Source organism: Schistocerca gregaria, chromosome 6 (assembly GCF_023897955.1).
Source record: "Schistocerca gregaria isolate iqSchGreg1 chromosome 6, iqSchGreg1.2, whole genome shotgun sequence".
Lineage (NCBI taxonomy): Eukaryota > Metazoa > Arthropoda > Insecta > Orthoptera > Acrididae > Schistocerca > Schistocerca gregaria.
In genome coordinates, this window is record NC_064925.1 from 158,444,519 (window position 1) to 158,470,755 (window position 26,237).

General features: G+C 40.5%; 1 protein-coding gene across 1 annotated transcript in view; it reads left to right on the forward strand.

Moving 5' to 3' along the window:
- Positions 1-26,237, forward strand: part of LOC126278198 (uncharacterized) — an 82,298-nt gene that overhangs the window by 37,674 nt on the left and 18,387 nt on the right. The window contains exons 2-4 of the mRNA XM_049978115.1: positions 8,250-8,391; positions 17,820-17,951; positions 22,783-22,980. Of these exons, the coding sequence (XP_049834072.1) occupies positions 8,250-8,391; positions 17,820-17,951; positions 22,783-22,980 (472 nt within the window). The remainder of the gene's footprint in view (positions 1-8,249; positions 8,392-17,819; positions 17,952-22,782; positions 22,981-26,237) is intronic.

The following is a 26,237-nucleotide window of genomic DNA, read 5'->3' on the forward strand; positions in this document are numbered from 1 at the left end:
AAATGTGGCTTCCTAAAATAAATACACAATATAGTGATTGTTGAAGTATATGTCTAGACTCTAGAGTGCAATTGTAGGCCTTTGGTAACATTTCTTGTCTATAAAAACAGCACATCAGTAGCAACTTTGGAGTGCAACTTTTAGTTTATTCAGTATTCGATTACGTAGAGGCTTAACTGACAGTAGATGTAGCAAGTATCGTTCCTCTGTGCGTCTTCCTGAATTTCTGTCACTGTTCTGTCAGGTCTGTAAGTAATTAATTAGAGGAAGAAATCACATACACCGCCTACCACTGTTTCCCTTTTAACAAGTAAAGATAATCTTACCTGCCAGTCTTCTGTCCACTGACCGTGGAAATGTCAGACTAATTCTCCTACTACAGGTGTTCCAGCTACCAGAAGAAATAATGTAGGGATGGAGGAAAGAGGGGGAAAACCACAGACCAAGCAAAGACAACGAATTTCAAACAAATCAGTATACTATCTGTTCAAATAATTTAAATGCTAGGTAGTACCGTTACAAAAATGGAACGAGATCAATCCAGAGTGTTGATTACTTGCCACGTGGCTGTCTTGCTGTAGGATAACAAAATTACGTGTAGAATCTACAAAAACATGACATTCGTTCACTCCAGAGTTGTGGACCCGAATTCAAAGACAAGGGAATCGCGAAAAAGCTTAGTGCGCCAGCATTGATGAAATCACACTGCTCACTGCTAACGAAGTAACCATGAGCGTTCTCTTGGAATCGACCGTGCACAAACCTGGCAGCAAGGTAATGGAAACCAATACATGCAGAATAAGATAGCGGTAACTTCCGCACTACCACCAGTAACGATGTGGTACCGAGGAAGAACTGCTGAGGAATGGCGGCTCAAGTCTGGTCCACAGTGGAATGAGGGACCGTCTAAGGTCCACAATGGAATGGGGCTCGCAGAACGGTCCCACCGTGGTTTTAGAAACTCGGGCGCAGCTCCTAGTGAAAGAAGTTCCTATGGACAGTTTTACTGTGGGTGACAGTCCAGACGGGTCCTACTGCTTCAGGCTGGCGGGCGACTCGCCCTCCGTCGTTTAAGTTGGCTAACCTGTCCTGGCGCCAGGTCAGTAGACGCTGGAGAAACTAATGTTGCTATCCATACGAAATTTGAGCATAACAGCTCTAAACTTCTACTGATTGTCCCTATTTTGTAGCTTTTCTACGGTATGTGATTAGTGATCGTGAAACTGACCGACTCTCTGCGAATTTGAACGACCGTCCAACCCCGCCGTCGCGGTCAGCGCGTACCGCCAAAGTGACTTCGGCCCAGTGTGTGATTTGCAGGAGGGGGGGAGGATGGGGGGATTTCCCCCCCCTCTGCATCAGACCATCCCCTGGTCTGGTTTTAGTTTCTCCATCCCAACCTGGGATGTTTATTTCCCAAGCACTGGAGTAAAACTTTACATATAATTTAAATTTGTGGAGCCGAACACTGAAAGTTTACTATTAATACTATTAATACTATTAATATGTTTGCTTATTAATTTTGAAAAAGTGTTATGCAGTAGTTAAGCAATTCAAAACATTTAGAACTAAATGACAAGACTACGCACGCCACATTTCCGTGGCATGCCACAATGTTGCAAGACGTCGCCCCAGCATAAACGAGGCTTTAGAGTCTGGTCTGTATTGTATGGTGGATGTGATGTGTTCCGTACGAAACTAAAACCTGCAATCAGATCCAAACGTCGTGGAAAACTGTGAAGAGGTGTCATATTGCAACAAGATAACGCTCGCCCACATTCTGCCGACGCAATAAAGGAGTTGAGATTCGAGGTTCTGGAACATCCACCATATAGTCCAAACCTGGCTCCAAGCGATTTTCACATGTTTGGACCCTTAACGAAAGCACTACAGGGAAGAAGATTTGAAAGTGATGAAGAGTCATTGCTGCGGTGAAAAATTGGTTACATATGCAAACCGATAAACGTATTTTCTGATGAAATAAAAAGACTCCTAAAACGTCGAGAAAACTCCAGGGAGGTTACGTAGAAAAATAACGCATGTTTCAGTTTCCTATCATCAGAATAAGTATAACTTTTCACAAATGTGCCTTTACTTTTTGAATTCCCCTCGTATACCTGTATGTAGATGATTTTGTAAATAAGCTTAACCTATAATATACTTTTAATGATATAACAAGGGATGGCTTTTCTGATAGTATATACGCGTGAATAGTGAGTTTCGGCATTAACATCTATTTATAAATAACTGTTCAACCATGATTAACGCCACGGTACAAGCTAGTAACATATATAATTATACTAACCCCCTAAAACATCCCCCCCACTTGTAAAAGCACAAATTGCACACTGCTTCGGCCACACCTGTCGAGACTGCGCTACGCGACCGCTTCGGCGCTGTCACCTTTTCCTGTGGTCAGGATTCCTGTGAGAGGACCAGCAAGTGAAGACGGCAGAAACCACTTGGACTGCATGGGCACGTCTTGCTGGATGTGCCGGCCGGGAATCGTTGACAGATCTTCCACCCAGGATATGATGTCGCAACATTGGCTTGCTCAGTTTTTCTTGTCTGTATGTAATGTTTGGCCAACTGGAAAGTTGTACAAAGGCAACCTTTACTGGGTTTTTGAGGCTCTGTGAAACTCCAAGTCTAATTCTGGATCACCTGTATCCCCCATAATGACTCAGATTTCTTCTTTTGTCACGTCATGAGACACTTCCTCCCCATAATCGTGGCTTTCAATGTACTCTTTCCACTTGTCACCTCCTGCGTCTGCGTTTACCATTGAAATTCCCACTGCACTCTTAATGTTGCCGCCCCCGCTTTTAATGTCGCCGAAAGTTGCTGTTTACTTCCTTCTTTCAGACATCAGTTAAAGTATCTCCTCTGTTATCTAAGGTTTCTACGCACTTATTTGTCTTGTTCCTATATTTGTCTGTCCAATTTCTGTGATTGTCCTTCTTACAGATGTCCATTCCTCTTCAACTGAACTGCCTATTGTTTTATTCGTTATCACAGTAGACAAGTTCAGACGTATATCATTTCTCAGCGTTCAGTAATTCACTTCTCTGCACACTGATTCTTCCGGACGATTCTTTTAAACTTAAGCCTTCATTACTACAAACTTTTGATCCCAGTCTCTTTGCTTGTGGACACGCCTTACTATCCAGTATCTTATTTTGAAATCTCTCTCTGACCACGCTGTATTCCAGCCGGAATCGTCTCGTATCCCTTGGTCGTTTCCCAGTATAACCTCTCCCCTTGTGACTTTTGAACAAAGTATTTGCTATTGCCATTTGAAATGTATTGTAGTGCTTAGTATTTATCGTCTCTCATTCCCACAACCTAGCCAATACTCTCCCATAATTCTTTCCACTGGTTCGCCTACTACAACGTCTCAATCTCTCATGGTTATTGGATTTTTCATTCTCTTTACATATTGAAGGCAACGGCCTTGCCGCAGTGGTAAAACCGGTTCCCGCCAGATCACCGCAGTTAAGCGCTGTCGGGCTGGGCTAGCACTTGGATGGGTGACCATCCGGTCTGCCGAGTGCTGTTGGGTGCGCTCAACTCTTGTGAGGCAAACTGATGAGCTACTTGACTGATTAGAAGTAGCGGCTCCGGTCTCGTAAACTGACATACGGCCGGGAGAGTGGTGTGCTGACCACATGCCCCTCCATTTCCGCATCCAGTGACGCCTGTGGGCTGAGGATGACACGGCGGCCGGTTGGTACCGTTAGGCCTTCGAAGGCCTGTTCGGACAGAGTTAGTTTACTTTAGTTTACATATTGAACTATCCATTCAGTATTGTCATATACACTCCTGGAAATTGAAATAAGAACACCGTGAATTCATTGTCCCAGGAAGGGGAAACTTTATTGACACATTCCTGGGGTCAAATACATCACATGATCACACTGACAGAACCACAGGCACATAGACACAGGCAACAGAGCATGCACAATGTCGGCACTAGTACAGTGTATATCCACCTTTCGCAGCAATGCAGGCTGCTATTCTCCCATGGAGACGATCGTAGAGATGCTGGATGTAGTCCTCTGGAACGGCTTGCCATGCCATTTCCACCTGGCGCCTCAGTTGGACCAGCGTTCGTGCTTGACGTGCAGACCGCGTGAGACGACGCTTCATCCAGTACCAAACATGCTCAATGGGGGACAGATCCGGAGATCTTACTGGCCAGGGTAGTTGACTTACATCTTCTAGAGCACGTTGGGTGGCACGGGATACATGTGGACGTGCATTGTCCTGTTGGAACAGCAAGTTCCCTTGCCCGGTCTAGGAATGGTAGAACGATGGGTTCGATGACGGTTTGGATGTACCATGCACTATTCAGTGTCCCCTCGACGATCACCAGAGGTGTACGGCCAGTGTAGGAGATCGCTCCCCACACCATGATGGCGGGTGTTGTCCCTGTGTGCCTCGGTCGTATGCAGTCCTGATTGTGGCGCTCACCTGCACTGCGCCAAACACGCATACGACCATCATTGGCACCAAGGCAGAAGCGACTCTCATCGCTGAAGACGACACGTCTCCATTCGTCCCTCCATTCACGCCTGTCGCGACACCACTTTAGGCGGGCTGCACGATGTTGGGGCGTGAGCGGAAGACGGCCTAACGGTGTGCGGGACCGTAGCCCAGCTTCATGGAGACGGTTGCGAATGGTCCTCGCCGATACCCCAGGAGCAACAGTGTCCCTAATTTGCTGGGAAGTGGCGGTGCGGTCCCCTACGGCACTGCGTAGGATCCTACGGTCTTGGCGTGCATCCGTGCGTCGATGCGGTCCTGTCCCAGGTCGACGGGCATGTGCACCTTCCGCCGACCACTGGCGACAACATCGATGTACTGTGGAGACCTCACCCCCCACGTGTTGAGCAATTCGGCGGTACGTCCACCCGGCCTCCCGCATGCCCACTATACGCCCTCGCTCAAAGTCCGTCAAGTGCACATACGGTTCACGTCCACGCTGTCGCGGGATGCTACCAGTGTTAAAGACTGCGATGGAGCTCCGTATGCCACGGCAAACTGGCTGACACTGACGGCGGCGGTGTACAAATGCTGCGCAGCTAGCGCCATTCGACGGCCAACACCGCGGTTCCTGGTGTGTCCGCTGTGCCGTGCGTGTGATCATTGCTTGTACAGCCCTCTCGCAGTGTCCGGAGCAAGTATGGTGGGTCTGACACACCGGTGTCAATGTGTTCTTTTTTCCACTTCCAGGAGTGTACTTTATCTCTTCATGCTCTACTTGCGACGTCGACACGTGTACCTAAGCTGTTGCTGGCACTGGGTTGCTGTTGATTCTGATGAGAATAATTCTGTCGCTGGTTCACAGTAACTCACTTTCTGTTCTACCTTCCTATTAATGACGAATCCTACTGCCATTACACTATGTTTTGCTGCTATTGATATGACCCTCTATTCTTCTGACAAAAAACTCTTTTATCTTCTTTCCATTTCTATTCATTGAGCCACACAACGAGATTAGACTGTGCCTATGCATTTTTCCTTGCAAGTTTTCAAGCTTCCCTACGACATTGAGACTTCTGGCATTTTACGTTCCTGTTCGTAGAATATTATCCTTTGAATGGTTATTCAGCCTTCTTCTCATGATCACCTTCATGGCGGTTCTGTTCTCGAGAACCAAACGGGGGATTAATCCAGATTTTTTTCCAATGAAGAGATAACCACAATACTTTTTCATTTATATTCGACATGTCCTGTGGATACACATTACGTACATTTAATGTATTGCTTTCCATTGCCTTCGGCATAATAACAATACTGACCATTAGTGATACTTCTAATTTTTTGGGGCGGTTTCTCACCCCAACTGCATGAGGATGCCTCAAGCTTCTGTCCACTCCGTCGCCCTCTTTGACAAGGCCATTGGTAACACGGGAATGACTCCTAGTAGACTTTGGCTGCCATTGATACTGATTTCTATTCAAAATGATTAGTGAATGTTTTCCGCTAGAGTTGGTGGGTTGGGGAGCAACAAATGCAGTTTATTGTCAATACTAGCCTATATTTATATTCCAACAGTATTTACTGGTAGCTCAGGCTCGTGCCCACGTCACGAGGGCCCTGGGGGGTGAGAATTGTGCTCTCAGACGTTGGTGCACGGAGCGTTGTCGTAGCGCAGCCTGGTCGCTTGTACATCTAGCTCAGCACAGCGGCGCACGGTCCTTGTGACGTCAGCATACTCAGGCCGCTGGTGGTGCTGTTTCATTGGTGACACGAGGTGGCACTTTCGGGATGGGCTGCAGACCAAGCTGGCTGGCAGGTGGTCAGTCAGGTGTGAGGCAATATAGGCAAACAGTGTACGAACGCTCGACCTGCGTCAAACTGCCGGCGTCTGATGCTGGTGGATTCCCAGTGGCTTGGCATCTAGGAGGGCTTCAGTTCACCCATCAGGTCATCAGTGCAGCAGCCAGACGCCCTGACAGGCGGTCCTGTCAGGAAGACGGTGAAGTGAGCGATAGTGGCTTCACAGTGGAAGGCAACACTATAACAGGCGTCAACCCGATCACTTAACGATTTTCTGACCAGTCTGGCCAGACAACCAGTATTTATAAGTGCCAAATAGAGTTTATTGTGTTGCAGCTGCCACAGATATGATGCACGTTACATGTCGACGTGTCTTTCGTTTCCGGAACTGACATGTGGGCTCTTTTACCTATGTGGGTGCCTTGGTGCGATGTCATGCCAGCATACTGCAGCAAATAGCTGATCTATGGCAAGGAGCCCTCTTGAATTAAGCTTACGCCATTATATGAAAGACGTTAACTTTAGCGATTCCAAATCAGTATTATCCACCTGACCCCCCACGACACATGTACTACTAGCCATTAAAATTGCTAACCCACGAAGATAACGTGCTACAGACGCGAAATTTAACCGACAGAAGAAGATGCTGTGATATGCAAATGATTAGCTTTTCAGAGCATTCACACAAGGTTGGCGCCGGTGGCGACACATACAATGTGCTGACATGAGGAAAGTTTCCAACCGATTTCTCATACACAAACAGCAGTTGACCGACGTTGCCTGGTGAAACGTTGTTGTGATGCCTCGTGTAAGGAGGAGGAATGCGTACCATCACCTTTCCGACTTTGATTAAGGTCGGATTGTAGCCTATCGCGATTGCGGTTTATCGTATCACAGATTGCCGCTCGCGTTGGTTGAGATCCAATGACTGTTAGCAGAATATCGAATCGGTGGGTTCGTGAGGGTAATACGAAACGCCGTGCTGGATCCCAACGCCCTCGTATCACTAGCAGTCGAGATGACAGGCATCTTATCCGCATGGCTGTAACGGATCGTGCAGACACTTCTCGGTCCCTGAGTCAACAGATGGGGACGTTTGCAACACAATAACCATCTGCACGAACAATTCGACGACGTTTGCACCAGCATGGACTGTCAACTCGGAGAACATGGCTGTGGTTACCCTTGACGCTGCATCACAGACAGGAGCGCCTGCGATGGTGTACTCAACGACGAACCTGGTTGCACGAATGGGAAAACGTCATTTTTTCAGATGAATCCAGGTTCTGTTTACAGCATCATGACGGTCGCATCCGTGTTTGGCGACATCGCGGTGAACGCACGTTGGAAGCGTGTATTCGTCATTGCCATACTGGCGTATCACCCGGCGTGATGTTGTGGAGTGCCATTGGTTACACGTCTCGGTCACCTCTTGTTTGCATTGACGGCACTTTGAACAGTGGACGTTACATTTCAGACGTATTCCACGCTACACAGACTTGCCTCATCCTTTTCCATACAGCATCCTCTCTAATACATACCATATCTCAGTGTGTAGCCACAGTTATCAGAAGTCCCGTCATATCAGTCTTAATAAAGTTGGGTACATCACATTAATCGTGTCTTAAATATCATCTTTTTGCCATCTTAAATCTTCTAATATTTAAATTGTAAACTATTGAATGTAGTGGCTGAATTGTGACATTTTTGCTGCTGCAAGCTCATCATCATTAGGGAAATTGTAAGTAAATCTTTAAGATAAAATACCAATACGATTGTTGTACAAAAGCTTAGCATAAGGAAAGAGAAAAGTGCACAGGCTCCAGCATTGCAACATGCAAGGTTTGCTGCTCTGTATCAGCAAACCTATCCTCAGTAGCGTTTGATACACTGGAGACTCGAGAAAAGGTGAAATCTTGTACGATGCTCCTCATATACCGTGGTTAATGTACAGTGTATTCCAGCGGCAGCTACCAGTGGCTGCCTCAGCAGATAACCACCGCCAGAGGCCTGCGCCTGATGGACCGCCAGTACATGCTGGCGCTGCAGAGGCGCACTCTGGAGAAACACCTGCAGGCGCAGAGGGAGCGCATCCAGCACAGGGAGGTGAGCGAGCTCAGGGAGCGCTCTCTGTTATCTCTTAATTCTAAAACATAGATTAACACTTATCTGCACTGCAGCTCCACAACAAATTGTTTAACGATAAGATCTTGTAAGTTCCATTTCATATTCCTCAACACTTCAATCCCTCGGGTACGATTTTCTTTAGAGTCGTTCTGTCGTCCCAAGATAACTCAATACTGTAGAAAACTGTATCGACTCCATTTATAAAAAGCTGTTTTCCCATGCTTTTTCGAAGGAGCTACTGGGTTAGAACCTTCAGGCTGCCATTTGTGGGCAATCATTAGATTACTACAAATAACAGATAAGGAAAGAGAGAAGGAAGGTTATCACAACACACTCTGAGTAAAGAAAAACGTCATACCATTATCTGAATGGACGGAAATCGTTAGATGTGTTGTCCATGAACACACAAACAAATGCCTAAAATTTTAGAAAAAACGGATAAGTTCTTTAAAAGAAAAAGCTTCACAAATTCGGCAAGTCAATAATCAACAAGTTGTTGGTCGATAGCCTTCAATTAACGACCGAGAATAGCGGCTTTTGCGTAGAATTGTCAGTGCTGGCAGACAAGTAAGACCGCATGTAGTAACTGCAGAAATCAACGAAAATATACGAACTAAATTGCAAAATCGTATTATGAGCATACTATTGCATTTTCTAGAAGCAGGTCATACAAAAAATTAAAATAATGTTCAATAATTCACTTTATATTTCTATATAATTCTAAAACAAAAATTTACAGTTTTCATTATAATGTTATGAAACTACAATATGGTGATAATATTGATATATGTTAATATGGATACTGCTTCTTTTATTTATAACAACTAAAGCCTTCTACAAAGATATGAAATGAATGAATTTGACGCTAGTGATTACCCAAATGATAATATTCATATAATTCCACAAATCAATTAGACAGTTCTAGAAAAATTGAAAGATGAATACCATGGAAAAATTATGATAGACTATGTTAGTTTAAGATACAAAATGTATACATATCAAGTTGGTGATAAAGAAGAGAAAAAATCTAAAGGAGATAAGAAATTTGTGGTAAACAGAGAAATTAGTTTTGTTCATTAAAAAATTGTTTAGATAACAAAAATAAAACAATATAGAAAAATAAATTTGATTAAGATCATTTAAACACCTATTGTATACAGTTGAATGTAAAAAAATTGTTTTAGGTGCTGATGATGGTAAATGTGTTTTATTACAAGATAGAATTAATATATTGAAACATGGTCATTATAAATTAAAACCAAATAAAATAATAAATGGTAAAAATAAATTCTTATAGGAAATAAACAATTGCAAAGATAATATAAATAATTTCGTATAGGAATTAAACAATTGCATAGAAAATAAAAATGATTTCTTGTGGGCAGTTAAACAGTTCTGTAGGTGAAAAAAAGATCTGATGGGAATTAAACAGTTGCACAGAAGATTAAATAAAAGAAAACAATGAATCAGTTTTTAATATTTTTTCATGATATGATAATTTTTAAGTCATTATTGTTAACATTTATTTGAATATCAAAATATATTCTATCTTCTTTAATGAAAGGATGAGTGTAATGAACATTATATTCAATAGCAAACATGTTTAAATTATCCATAACATATTCAATAGCAAACATGTTTAGATTATCCATAACTAACTCCATTTGTGTATAATTTTTTTATTAATATTTAAAAAAAAATTACATGACTTTTATTTGCCCCCCCTATTGTGCCAATCATTGAACCTAACCATTAAACATATACATTATTATATTTTTTATTTAACACTTTTTCAACAAGATTATCATCTAAAAAATAATTTTTCATTAACCGTCGTTCTTAGAAGTTGCCTTTTATATGTTTGCCATTGAAATGTTAGATTTGATATGTAATTGGACTAGAATGAATAATATCTTCAATTTCAAACATTTCTGTGACCAGTTGGCACTATGTCCTTTTTCAAAATTTCTTTTGAAGTACTTATTCTTACTTTATCACCAATTTGATATTTAGCACTAGTTACGTTTTCAATAACATTTCATCATTTTCTTTGTTTACATTTTGGCTTCATTTTTATTGCAAAATATTTTGTGTTGTTATATTGATCAACTAATTTTGAAACTAAGCCAATCTATTTATAATTTCTGTGAAGAGCAAATTTTTTCCACATCTTTCTGTGTTCTATTAAATTGTTCAACAACAGATGCTTAAAATTCACTAAAAGTTGAGTAACGTTTAATTTTAAATTTTTCTTTAATTCTTGAAATTCTTTATTATAAAATTCTTGACCAGTGCCTGTTTTTAGTTTTTTTGAAATTTCTTGACTCAAGTATTTTTTCTAAAGAATCAACCTGTATTATCTTTATCTGAAGAGCCCAAGCAAATTTTGTAAAAACATCTGTAACAGTTAATAAAAAGTTATATCCTTTATATATCACTGAATTTCCTTGCAAATTACCAGAAACCATTTCAATTAAATCATCGTGTCATAAATCAACTAGTCCAAAATAAATTATATTTTTTCTTTTCAAGTTTTTTCCATTGATGCATGTAATTCATAAATAATTTATTGACGAATATTTAGCCCTTTGGCCACGAAATTTTTTACCAGATCTACTCCTTTTAATTTACCTTCGATTCTTTGTCATCAAACATTAATTGGTAATCTTTGAGGATTACATATTTCAGCAAACTTTTTGCACTTCAACCAGTAAATGTGATTATCATTCTTCATACATATAGAATAAAAATAATTATTTTACTTTTAATTGTTTGATCCAAAAACTTCAGTTCTTCTAGATATTTTACACCTTTCTAATCTAACTTATTAATTTTCGAAACTAATGACATATGTTTACTTTCTGGTGAAACAATTTTAACTAATACATGATGGAGACTTGTTCCCTTTTTACTTATTTCTTTATTATGACATTCCATGATGACATCATAAAGATTATTTTTCTGCTTTGAGTCTGTGAGCATCTTGTTGTATTCTGGTTTTGTAATAAGAATTGATAAATCTTTCTGTAAATATTGTTTGATCACTATATCTTTTATTTCTAATGAATCATTCACATTTCTTCTACCTTTAGAACCACTATAAACTCTAGTTACTTTGAAAAAGTTATTTGATTGTTTTTGAAATTATTTATTTACATTAATTATTATAATGTTGCTCTTGCTCTTCATTATTAATTTTTGGGTCTAATGATTGATAACCTTTTATTTTTTTAAACGTTATTGAGTTCAGCTTATAACTTATTTACAAAAATATTTAAATTTAAAATATCACTAAACTTATAGTTTAAGCCCAGAAGAAAAATGTCCACAAATTACTTCATCAAAGATTTGTATTCTCTGACTATTGTAGTGTAGATTGTTTTATGCCAAGTAGTTAACTAGTTGCTTAGGTACATTCCCTCCATATGAATCAGAACAACTTTCAAATTTTTGATTACAATAACAAAACAAGTGAGTAACTACATGATCAGAAGTATCTAAATTTACTATTCCAGATAGTTGGCTTATGAGGACGTTCGTGAATCAGAGAAATCCAATAAAATATTTAATTCTTCAATGTCAAAATTAGATCAATTATTAAATTTTGTGATGATTTATTTGAAATTTTTTTCCACATCCAGCTCCAGCTGAAGCAAGCTTAGGACTGTGCCACCTTCCTATAATTTCCATTACTAAATTATATCATTTTTGTTCTTCTAATACTTTATTTTCAATAAAACGAGCATTCTTCTCATTAAATTTATCATTAACTTTTTCACACCATTTTATAAATTCTTGAAACTTTTGTTGCTCTAAACTTTATGATTAAACATATCAGTGATTAATATTTTCCACTTTAACCATCCATGTTGTTGTAGTTGTTGTTGCTGTGGTCTTCAGTCCTCAGAGTGGTTTGATGCAGCTCTTCATGCTACTCTATCCTGTGCAAGCTTCTTCATCTCCCAGTACCTACTGCAACCTACATCCTTCTGAATCTGCTTAGTGTATTCATCTCTTGGTCTCCCTCTACGATTTTTACCCTCCACACTGCCCTCCAATACTAAATTGGTGATCCCTTGATGCCTCAGAACATGTCCTACCAACCGATCACTTGTTCTGTTCAACTTCTGCCACAAACGTCTCTTCTCCCCAATCCTATTCAATACTTCCTCGCCGTGCGGTTCTAGGCAGGTCAGTCTGGAACCGTGTGACCGCTACAGTCGCAGGTTCGAACCCTGCCTTGGGCATGGATATGTGTGATGTCCTTAGGTTAGATAGATAGTGTTCAGAGCCATTTGAACCATTAAAAAAAATACTTCCTCATTAGTTATGTGATCTACCCATCTAATCTTAAGCATTCATCTGTAGCACCACATTTCGGGATGCTTCTATTCTCTTCTTGTCCAAACTATTTATCGTTCATTTTTCACTTCCATACATGGCTACACTCCATACAAATACTTTCAGAAGTTACTTCCTAACACTTAAATCTATACTCGATGTTAACAAATTGCTCTTCTTCAGAAACGCTTTCCTTGCCATTGCCAGTCTATATTTTATATCCTCTCTACTTCGACCATAATCAGTTATTTTGCTCCCCAAATAGCAAAATTACTTTACTACTTTAAGTGTCTCATTTCCTAATCTAATTCCCTCAGCATCACCCAACTTAATCCGACTACATTCTATTATCCTTGTTTTGCTTTTGTTGATGTTCATATTAAATCTTCCTTTCAAGACACTTTTTTATTTCTTCTCCATGAATTTTAATACCTACTCCGAATTTTTCTTTTGTTTCCTTTACTGCTTGGTCAATATACAAATTGAATAACATCGGGGAGAGGCTACAACACTGTCTCACTCCCTTCCCAACCACTGCTTCCCTTTCATACCCCTCGACTCTTATAACTGCCATCTGGTTTCTGTACAAATTGTAAATAGCCTTTCGTTCCCTGTATTTTACTGCTGCCACCTTTAGAATTTGAAAGAGAGTATTCCAGTCAACATTGTCATAAGCTTTCTCTAAGCCTACAAATGCTAGAAACGTAGGTTTGCCTTTCCTTAATCTTTCTTCTAAGATAAGTCGTAAGGTAAGTATTGCCTCACATGTTCCAGTATTTCTACGGAATCCAAACTGATCCTCCCCAAGGTCGGCTTCTACCAGTTTTTCCATTCGTCTTTAAAGAATTCGTCTTAGTATTTTGCAGCTGTGGCTTATTAAACTGATTGTTTGGTAATTTTCACATCTGTCAACACCTGCCTTCTTTGGGATTGGAATTATTATATTCTTCTTGAAGTCTGAGGGTATTACCATCCATGTGCTAGAATATAATTATCAGACATTAATTTTGTTTATCCATAACAACTTGGTCCTATAATTGCATATTGAATTGCACTTGGTAACAGTTTTCTATGTATATCTTCAGATTTCTTTTCTGGAATTCTTATTTTTTGTTCCAGAATTGTCATTTATTTTTGTAATTTTTATTAATATTAATGAGTAGATTGTTTGAAGTGAGTGATAATTCAGCTGTTCTAAAATAAGATTAACTGTTCCAGTAAGAGAAACTTACAAAAGCATTTCACTTGTTGGTTTTTATTTAACTTAATTAACTTCAGATACTACATAGAAAAATAATAAATTTTACTGTGGTGCAGAAATAACAACGTTATTACAAAACTAAAGTATATATTAACAAAGGAACAAGAGAAATTGTTATTCATCAGTATAGGTTGAAAACTTTAGAAAAAGGTATGCACTCGGAAAAACCTAATACACACATTAAGAAGATAAAACTCTAAATAGAGTTGTTATTAAAAGTGATTTTAAAGATTTTAAATTACTTATAGGTAAAGAAGATTGTGTTGTCATGTTTTAGGATTTAACAATCAAATTATTGAAGCAAATGAAAAACTGTAGCTATAAATAATTCTAAAATTATTCCATTTGAATTAATAAATGTAAACTGTAAACTAGCTGATGGAATGTTTGTTAAACATAATGAGAATTTTCATTGAGAAATTAATGTTATTGCTTCATTCGAACCTACTGCTGAATTTGGTGGTCCAATAATTTGTCAACCAAATCCTTCCAGAAATATTCCAATTTTTGATTCTATTCAGAATTTAGAATTAACTATAAGTGATGAAAACGATTGCTTGATTGACTTTAATGGTGCTTATGTGACAGTTGTTTTACCAATGAATTAATGAATTTTTCTCTTAATAAATCTTATGAGATGGCGAGAGTTGTCAGTTTCACTCATTTCCTGTTAATGAAAAAACAAAAAATAATTTAACTCATCCTAAGTAGGAAACAGAAATCAATACTAGTCTTGGTGATCATTAGATTCATCCTAATTGTTCACAACTTTATATGAGATTTGATGTTATTCTCATAGGTGGAACTGATTTTTCAGCATGCAGTTGTAACTCAAATATTAAACTAATTGATTACTTTGTTTTATATTCATTGATGTTATTACAATTAAAAAAGGAAACAATATTTTATGTAGAATAGAACATCCATTTATTTCTTCTTCAGCTCTTATTGGTTAACTTTATTCCTGATCAAATGAATTAAGTATGCTTAATGAAGTAAAAATTAAAACTAAACTGTACTTTATCGATTAGAATTATTTGGTGGATTTTTAAAGATTGTAAAGAAATTATCTAGGAAGAAAATTTAACAGTAATTTTGACTTGCAGTTATAGAAAAGATCAAGAAGATTATGTTCTTTGCTAGACTACTGATAATGATAGTAGTATGCTCCCAAAAGAAGGAAAAATTGTTGTCAAAAGTATGGAAATTCGTGTTCCTGTTGTTAAATATTAATCAGGATATTCACTTGAACTAGAACAAGAAAGTCTGAAAAATCCAAAAATTCCAACCTCTTTCTTTGAACTAGAAACAACTGAATTTGCTGGATTATGTGGATAAAGAAATTTTGACCTACATATCACTAATTATTATTATTCTCTCGAGTTTTATTTGTCCTAGATTATTTTCGTTGTTTTCCAAACTAATTCAAAAAATAATCAGTTGAATAACTCTTCTTTATTCGCCCATGTTACAATATAAATTACCTACTGAAGTTTTTCCATGCAAGTTATGGAATCCTTATTTCCTGAATAACTTTTTAAAAGATTACGATGCTTTTAGAGGTTTTAAAAGAATAACCCACTTAAATAACGATGTAAATGTAAGTCCATTCAGTTTTATTCAAGATTATCCTATCTATGTTGTAAATATGTCTAGAAGAATGAACATTGCAACTACTCAAGAAACAACAGTGAAATTGTGTGCATTCTTAAATGAAAATGTACTTAATGAATAATTGCATACGTTATTATGTATGACAGAAAAAGTTGTCTTACAATTCATAACATGGAATGCATAGGGAAAATTTTTAATTAGATAGAAGAATAAAAATAAGAAAATGTAAAGGAAATTTATTTTCATGTTTTTATTTTCTTTCGAAACATTTTCATAAAAGTAGAGAAAGTAAAACTCAACATTTTAAATTTTCAAAATTTACAACGTTTCAGGGGAACAAATCATCTATCTTAAACTTTCCAGTGTTTGAAACCTTGCAAAAAACTTAAATTTTTTCTATATTAATAAAAAAAATGAACAAATTTTATAGCATTCAAAATTTAGTAAGTGAACTTAGCAGTTATAGTAATTGTTGTGCAGAAGTGTTCATTAAATTATGAGAGCTGAAAAAATGTAAATCTTTCACTGTTTCAAAAGTGAAAATTTTGTCATAAGTATGATGAAAAAGTTTTATTACTTTTGGATGATACATTAACATTACTCTTCCATACAGTTACACTAAAATCTTTTCAGAAGAACATGAAAAATTAGGGACAATTGTTGGATTAAATTTTATTTATTGAGGTAAAAAACAAAATAAAAGTCATTCAATTCATGTTCTTGCATTTGAATAAATTTTAGATTTTTTAAATTTAAATTTTGTATATTAAATCATAACTGAATAATTTATTTGTTAATTAAATTTAAATTTTTTTTGTGGGTATAGATAAATTTTTGGTGTGGGCATATGGCAAAATTGGAATTGGTTTACATCCTGGGTTTTTAGTCCAATATGCTCTTTGTGCAGAATTGGCATTCATATACTACTTACATGTAAACACATAATATTACAGATCTGAAGATAAAAGTATTACCTCTCAAAGCAAGTCAACAGACAACAGTTCTGATCGCAATGTTTGCTACAAAATATTTCTTTAAAATAAATGCAGATCCTGGTTTCACATCTCTCAAGCTGAGAAACTTCAAACAAATATAAGTATTCACCACCGCAATAACTCGAACATTATTGGGGAAGGGGATACTGTTTTTACCACTGCCACAATGTGGTGCTACCTGACAGTACCATTACATGAGTGTACAACCAAAATATCCTGACGTGTTTACAGGAAGCAGCCAAGACCAAGCATTGTGGAACAAAGTCCTAGCTCATTTTCCACAGGATAAAGGCAAACATGCTGCCTCTTTGGGATATCAGATATTCCCTTCCCCCAGCCACGTATTCTCCTGATATGGCACCCAGTGATCTTATTGTCTACCTTTGGAAGAGGAAATCGTTGCATCCCACGAATTTCTGGAATGACAGTGAGATGATTTTCGAAGTGAAACAGCTAAAATGCCGATTTCTACAACTAAGGTCTCCACCAAGGTATCCATGATTGGGGAAAATGTGTCAGGTTGAACGGTGAATGTGTAGAGGAGGGCTAAGCCATCACGAAGTTTCATGGTCATATTCTGAATTTTTCTAGATGATAATCAAAACATAACGACCTCACCTTGTATTTTTTATTGGATGGTGAATTAGAGATGTAGTGTCTCAATACTATTCTGCCATTTTTACATATTGACTCAAAAATTTTACAATTGGTACCTGTGCCCAGAAAGAATGTTGTGTAGGTGCTGATAACCTAGGAGTTGAGCGCATGAAATCCAGAAAACATCAACAAGAATTGAGTGATGTGGTTAAGGCACTGGAATGACGCTAGGAACCACCAAATTTAGTTTTCCCTAAGTCACTTAAGACCAATGCAAGGGTCGTTCCTTTGAATCACGGAATGGCCAGTTTTCTGCCACATCACTGCCCAATCAGATATTCTGTTCTGTCTGTGATGATATCATTGCGAGTGAGACATTGGAACCATTATCTTACTTCATTGTGCTGAGGTTAAATCCTGCACTACATGAACAGTGTTACAGAATTCCTGTGTAAATAATTCAAGAGCTGTACACACCTACTGCGTGACGAAGTACATGTGTATATAACAGGTGAAAGGTAGTTCAGCAACAGTAATGATGATTAAGATATTTCAGTTAGCTCAGTAACCGTCTGTACACAAGTTGCGTTCTGTTGCAGGCTGCAGAAAGAGAACGTGAAAAGCAACTGGCTCTGCAGAAAACGCCGCCTTTTCTACAGAAGCTGATTCACAACTCTGCAATGGGCGGCCACCCAGGAAGTAGATACGCCACTACAAAGCGCAGGCTGCAGGTGAGAACGATTAGGGGACCCATCGAATCTTGGTTAAGAGTAGCGTATAATGCTAATCCACAGAAAAATGATGTACTTGACTGAACATCTAAAGTCCTTACATATAGCAGTCACTGCAACATTGTGTGTGTACTGACCTGGGACAAATGTATCACAAGGGGCAATACGTTTTCAAATTTTATACCAATCTATTACTCCGATTCCACTACCATTTCATCTGTTCCTTATCTCATGTTTTCATTCCCTAAAGATATGTGAACAACTGCCGCCCAAACAGAACGTTAAACTGCAATTCACTGATGTGGAAAAGATTACCCAGTGCTCACCTAACGCCATTTATTTAGGGTTTATGGTTTTAGTGGAATTACACCACTTTCCAAAGAAAACACACAACACAATGTGAATACAAATTGTACTGCCAAGCTTTCAGGAATTATTTGATTTATATGTTAAGTTCCAATTGTCTTGATATAACGCTCACACAATTAGTGAGTAGCTACATGTCTCAAGAAATTATATCAGGACTTCTATGAAAATGTGTCTAACTAAGACGCCCCAAACTTCGACAACACTGTGCAATGTGCAATCAAGTGTATTTGGATAGTAGTTAAGATATTGTGAAGACACTCAGAGTCGTGGAGATTTTGATATATCTATACGGTCAAAATTCAAGAACTTAATTAAATGGTAGTGTGGTTTTTGTTTAGTGTGTAAGTTAAGAGTTAATAAGTACAAAAATGTGCATAAAGATTTTTTATGTGTTTGGAGATGAGAGAGAGAGATACTTCGCTAGGTATGTAATTATTTGATTATTTCACTTTGCAATTTGTGATTATTAATTGTTATGAAGATGGTGGTCACCGTTAGATAGTTTCTTTTGTACAAAGATGGTTCGTTGGTTGGTTGGTTTGGGGGAGAGGACCAAACAGCGAGGTCATTGTTCCCATCGGATTAGGAAAGGATGGGGAAGGAAGTCAGCTGTGTCCTTTCGAAGGAACCATCCCACAATTTGCCTAAACCGATTTAGGGAAATCATGGGTAACCTAAACCGTATGAAGAACGACGCCATGAGTGCAAGAATACGTCTACTATATAGTTGGCACTTCGCAGTTAGGACGAAACATGCAGAGGCAACATAACAGATTTGTTTCTTTTCTGGGATCAAGTCATGAAACATATTGGTTGTTTTCAGATTGGAAATTGTTTAGGTTTCTTCAGTTGCGTTGATTCAGCAGTCTTATGCTGGCTCGTCTGTTGTTTGGTTTCTAGGCTACATCCTTAACATAATGTCTCGTCACTGTAATGATTCTAGACAGTAACTTGGTGTTAGCATGTTGTTATGCCATATCTAGAACTGCACCATACATGTGGAACACCGATTACGATTCAAGCACTGTGACATAACTTTTTCTACTGTTTGTAGTAAAGGCAGCAGGCGGCTGCACCCATCGTACTATCCCTCCACCTTAAGGAATGAAACTGTGGCTACCCTTGCAACCACTACTGTATACTTGTGTCTCGTATAATATTCATGAGTACCAGATACATAGGCGGCTTGGACAGCTGTCTGTGTGTGTGTGTGTGTGTGTGTGTGTGTGTGTGTGTGTGTGTGCGCATTCCTGAGTCATCAAGAAGGTTTGCAACACAACAACAAGCCCACTTATTTGTAAGGAAATGCTTGTACTTCGCTCATATGTCTTCATGCATTTGGGACTGAGCGGTGTCCCTCAGCTATCAGTAAGACATTGAATAAAATAACCCCTTTAGAGCGATGAACATACTTGAATTAAGCCGAACCTGCAGGCTTTTGGGAAAGCCTCTATGTCCAGGTTGTAGCTTAAACAGAATACCCACGTTCTCAGTGCCTGGTGGCGAAGTATTACAATACAAAGCATTGAAGAGCTGCTGGTAGACCAAGCCCTATGTTTCTGAGCTTATTTGCCGACGTTTTTTGTGACACCCCAGCAATCAAATGTTGCCTGTATCCTCACAGTCTGTGATTATCTTCGTAATAAATCAAGCATCTTTGAGTGAGTGCATCAGTGGATGGAATGCATGTGACAGTTGTGCTGCGACTGTAATGTCAGGCACATCCAAAATATCTTGTAGCCTAATACGATTTATTTTTTCTTCTAGAATCTTAAGAAGGCTTCTGGTCTCAACTACGACTTACGCTGCATTATCTCAGTTCCAGTTGATGTGAACACATCTTTAAAATTGATGCTGTGTGTAATTGAGATCAAATAAGCAACAGCTTCTGTCCTACTAACTATCTGTGCAGGTGATTAGCTGTTGTTCTAAAGATGGGTATATGTGTTATATCACATCTGGTCTCAAGAGAGCATCACAAAAATTGATAACAAATGCGAACTTGTAAATACGAAATGTTTTAAAAATTTTTGAAAAGTATTGCGGTACATAATGGGAAAGAACAATTAGAAGTACAGCAATTTGGTACAAAAGCAAATAGCATAAAAGATCTTAACATGCGCTACTGTCTCCAACTGTACGAACCCATTTTTTCCTGTATGTTTTCTTTCATCAACTACCAATTTCCATTATGTAGTCATTTTGTGGTTTTCTTATCTATTGGAATCGTGGCTAAATGTCCGACGCATGTCCATTTGATTTTCATGACAGTTTAATTATATCTTCCACTCTAGTCTGTTCCAGGATCCATTCGTTTACCTGTAGTTCCAGCTAACTGCTAAGGTGCATACCTCGAGCCATTTTCAGTTTTTGATTAGCTTTACCTTTAAAAGTCCATGCCTCCCTGCCGCGCTTCGTCCATTTCTCTTCGATATGCTGATTACACTGGCCTACTTTCAAACTTGCTCTATGAAATTCTTTTATTTACGAGAACTCTAAATCCTCACAGAGGACAAGATTTATATATATTTGCTTTCGTGCACTAGTTTACGTATTCTTTCACGCCATGGTTAGTCTGTGTCAACCTCCAAGCCAGTTCATCATCTGTTTGTTGTTCCTAACCGTCAGCTATTACATCACGACACTTTAAAATCTGTTACTATACATCTCTAAGGAGTGCTAACCTCCCCGACATGGGCGCATCTCGAGAAATCTTGTGCACTTGGTTGGGTGAGGACTCGGTACGCTCCATTCACTCATGAAACGTGGAATGTAGCGGTCTACTTCTGGTCGGTTGCAGATTAAATCGGTGACGGTGCTGCAGGGAGGGCTGCTCAATGACAGTGTGAGAGGGGGTCTTTCAGTCTCTAATTTTACCCTAAGACTGCGAGAATACTCTGTGACTCCCATCAGCATAGATATAGATCGTAAATTAAGCACTATGCTCGAGGTGTTAGAAATACGCAGAGCGCTGTCTGATATACCTATGATGATGTATGTGTTCGAGAGTTATCAATGAATGGATGTACTGCATAGTCATCTATCCACATTTGCTATGATACTCGCTAAGTGTGGAAGGGGTGGTTTAGCTATTATACTGAAATTGGGAAACACACTATCACATTATTGGTCGGTGATGAAATTAGTGTAAAATTGCTAAAATTATTCACAGTATCAACTGTGATGCTTATTATTTAAGTACATCGATGGCGTCTTTTCCATCCCATCCGTCCACCAGCACGCTGTTTGTTACGATGCAATGATTGACTGACAGCGCTTGTTTGAGTTGGAGAAGGAGTTTTGTGGAGGGGTGACACCTCCTAGTGATGGCTAGAACCAAAACATTGACCACATACTTGACTGAAACATGAGGAAACAGTCTAAACGGAATGCAGAGCCATCAGCTATTTAGTCAATGTGACAAATGAGTTTAAATGTAGTTTGGAAAACCACAACATCGCCGTAAAACTCCTCCAATTTCCTTATGTTGTAAATGACTTTTATTTAAAATCATCCAGTGTGTGCGGTGTGTGTTATGATAACAGCAGTAACAATATGATTTACACAGTGCGACGTCTAGAGGTAGCCCAATTGACCTGTCTTCCCTCCAAAATTCAAACTTCCCGCCAGAGGGGCTTGACAGGAGGTTGTAGCACTTTCCAGCTACCTTTGTAATGGTACTCGCGTCATCAGCGTATTTGTTTTCGATATATGGGAGCAGGAAGATGCAGTGAAAATCTTAACTAGTTCTCTATCGAATGAAGTTAGTTGAGCTTTTGTAGTTCGTAATTTTTCTCTGATGGGCGGCACAAATAACGAAGGTAGCATGTTGGGGAGATAGATGTGAATGGGCGTGGATCCGACTTACATTGGAGCGATCACATGCACAAAGCTGCATTGATGGTAGCGCAGAGAGGCTAAAAATGTGATCCAACTAAAAGATTCATATTTCTTTGCGTTCTACACGAGTATGTAATAAAAAATGGGTGTTCCTATTTTGATATCCATTTGACCTATGGCAGCGCCATCTAGCGGACCAACAATAGCGCCATCTGGTTTCCCCCTTCAAGCTAGATGAGTTTCGTTATTTGTAGTTTTTTCGTTGGATGCTTATTTCGTGAGATATTTGGCCCCGTCACTATCAATGGACCACCCTGTATATTTACAGGCGCTTGCGCTTATAACTTCGATGTTCCGCTGCGTCGTTGGATGCATTATCCGGACATGGGTACCTATGTAAAACTTGATCCCCTTCACAAGATCTGGAAGTGTGTAACGTAGATTGTGAAACATATTGTGCATAATTTTTGCTGATCTTAGAATTTTTCTGTACACACCTTTAAAAATAAAAAAATGAGAAGCGTAAGAGATATATATTACGAATTTCAGAGAGAGTGCTTTCTACTGACATTATTTTGTCCGAGAAAGTAGGAAGAAAGAAAACTGTTCCGTCTGTTTCCAGGCGAAGCGTCGCCGGAGAGCGATACGCGCGATAGAGGACTTCTGGTTGGACCGGGACCCTCTGACGATGATCGCCATCTCTGCGCCGTGGCCGCCACAGCAACAACAGCAACTGCATGGGCTGCCCGCGGCCCCTGCTGCAGAAGATGACGACGGGACCCCCGCTCCGCCAGACATACAGAAGCTTTTGGAAGCCCAGGTCGGCACTGAGCTGGCATTCCTCAAGTAGTGCTTAACGATTTACGTGCACCAAGCCACATTACTGTCACTTCCAAAGCTGCGACCACCAAAGCACACACTCCCACCATATTCGTCTCTCTCTGTAATTGTGCCACAGGATCAACATTTCCCCCAGACATGCGACCTGCGTTCGCAGACCCCTAGAGCTGGTCATGAGTTTCATTGTTATTTGTTCATCAGTCTCCTGACTGGCTTGACGAGACCCGACACGGCTTCCTCTCTTGTACGAAACTTTTCATTTTAGACTATACTTACACCCAACGTCTTCCATTATCTACTGGATAAATTTCAGTTTCTGTCTTACGCTGCAGTTTTTATTTTCCACGCCTTTAATACCATTATTTATCAACTATAAATTTATATTCCTTGCACAGCCACTAATAATGTCCAAAGGTAGTAGACACACCAAACCCTAGGACAGGCAGTGACCTCCCACACCCACATAACCACCAAGCAACGACTGAAGGAAGATACTTCCTGACGTCTGACTCAACTAATAATGGGAACCTACGAATTTCCCCTCGCCGAATTTATTCATACTGACATGGCGTGTACAGCACGGCTAGGACTTCAACGTACGTAATGAGGAACATCAAGTTCTGAAAATTTTAGGCCTGCTCTTACACTTTGAATGATAGCTTAATATGCAAGAAGCTTACAGCCGAACGGGTGAGTGCCTTTCGGCACTTCGGCACACTGGCGGCACGGACGCCTTGTTTACGACCTCGCCGCGCAGCTCGCTCACGGAGTTGTTTACGTGATTCTGCCGTCTTAGCGAGCTATATTTCCTTCGACAGAGAATGGCTTATGCCCACAGAAAATCGACACTGAAGATTAGCTTTGCAACTGAAAATGCTCGGACAAAAGCACTGTAAATCGAACAGTTTATCAGAGGTGAAGTCAAGACTGGACTGCGGACGATACGTGTATTTGAACTCCCTTTCGAGGTGCCTTCAGAGGTAGTGGTATCTGCATTTCGTCCATATGGGAAGGCGATTAGTCATACAGCTGGGTTGGGTTGTTTGGGGAAGGAGACCAGACAGCGAGGTCATCGGTCTCATCGGATTAGGTAAGGATGGGGAAGGAAGTCGGCCGTGCCCTTTCAAAGGAACCATCCCGGTATTTGTCTGGAGCGATTTAGGGAAATCACGGAAAACCTAAATCAGGATGGCCGGACGCGGGACTGAATCGTCATCCTCCCGAATGCGAGTCCAGTGTGCTAAGCACTGCGCCACCTCGCTCGGTGTCATACAACTGAAAAGTGGGTTCAGTTCACTACATACCCGATTCTCAGTGGAGTACGACAGATCCGCATAGAGCTAACCAAACATGTGCCGTCCTTATATATTGGTGGCTGCCGTGCAATTATTATTTACGATGGCCAGCCGAAGACATGCTCGGGATGTGGCAAAGAAGGACACCTCCGTTCCAGCTGCCCGCAGCGCAGAATCACACAGTTACCGCCTGGGTACCTGCCCGCCACGAGCGCTCCGGCGACGCTACCTCTGACGTTCGTCGAAGTTCCGAAGTTTTCCATAACGACCCCTGACCGCGATCACCACTGGCTAGTACTACTGCCACATCGTCGTCTCCGGTAATGCCTCAGGCTGTTGCGGAAGGACCGACGCCTTTGCCTCCTCCTCCCGACATGCACATTGGTGTGCAATCTCTAGGACAGGGGACGGCCCTTGACTCCATGGTTGTGCCTACCAATGCTTTTGTGCCCGAACATCCAGATCCTCAGGCGTCTTCGGACACTGAAGATCACGTGCGCAAGCAACGGTCGCCGAAGAGACGTCGGAAACGGCGGATCGCCCCATCTGATACCTGCAGGACGCAGTCTCAAGACGATGATTATCACACCTACCAAGATGTTGCCCCGATGGACGATTCCATGGTGGAAGCACCAGTCTGCACCCCGTCGGAGGTGCAACCATCTCTGCATGCACCAGACGCTGTACCTATGGACGTTGAACAGCAGCTGAGCCAGCACCATTCTTCCACCGGCGACGTGACGCCGCCTTCGGACTCCACAGCTGCTTCACCGGACGCACACAGTTCACGCACCTTTGCGTGGTCTGACGATGTAGACGACGAACCACCCACCGTTGAGACAGCAGCGAATGCTGCTGCTCCAACCCACGACTGCTAATCGACAGGGTTGCTGGATGGGGATGTGCAGCCTACTGGGACAACATTCCTGAACACTGCTGCTCTTCGCGCCTCCATGAGCGTTCCAGTAGTCCAAATTCCACGACAAACTTACAGGATTGGCTCCATCAATGTCAACACCATTGGCACCCCTGTCAAACTACAATTGCTCCGTGAAATGTTGAGGGCGTCGGACCTCGACGTTTCCCTTTTACAGGAAGTTCGCCTGGCGACGTTTCCTAATATCTATGGCTATGTTTCCTACCTCACGCCGCGTGCTGGCGGAGGCAGTGGGACAGCTGTTCTTTTAAAGAAAGGCATTGAGGTAGACGACGTGATTTACCTACCATCGCCTAGGAATCTTGCTGTGACTGTCCACGGTGTCCGAATCATGAATGCTCCCTTGGACATGGCCAAGCGTCGGGAACGGTCGCGATTCTGTTCCATACAGATCGCTCCTTTGTTTGTAGGCCGCTACAACCATATTATTCTCGGCGGCGAATTAAATTGTGTGTTATTCTAGAAGGACCAACATCCCCATTCCACCACATGCCAGGAACTCAAGCTGCTCGTGCATGAACTGAACTCACCAATACTTGGGACCGCGTGCATGGTGATCGGCCTGGATATATACGTACATCACCAGCCATTCAGCAAGTCGTCTTGACCGTGTCTACGTTTCCCAAGGAATCGTAACTGCCACACTTGACACTGAGTTATGGCCTACCACCTTTTCCGACCATTTGCACTGTTTCGTTCCAGAGGCAGAAGGTGTGGTGCGGTCGAGGCCTGTGGAAGCTGAATGTCGCCCATCTCAAAGATCCGGATTGCAGGCACGTCGTAGAAACAACGTGGAACAACTGCGTGAGACGCCTTCCAGCGTATCCTTCAACACTCCGGTGGTGGCTCGACTGCACCAGGCCTGCTTTACGTCGTTCGATGATGAATTACGGTCTCGACCAAATGCTGTGGCAACGACATACCATGGAATACTATTTCACAATTCTCCGGGAACTCTCGAACGATGCCCCTCTGTTCAACGACAGGTTGAAATTCAACGTATTA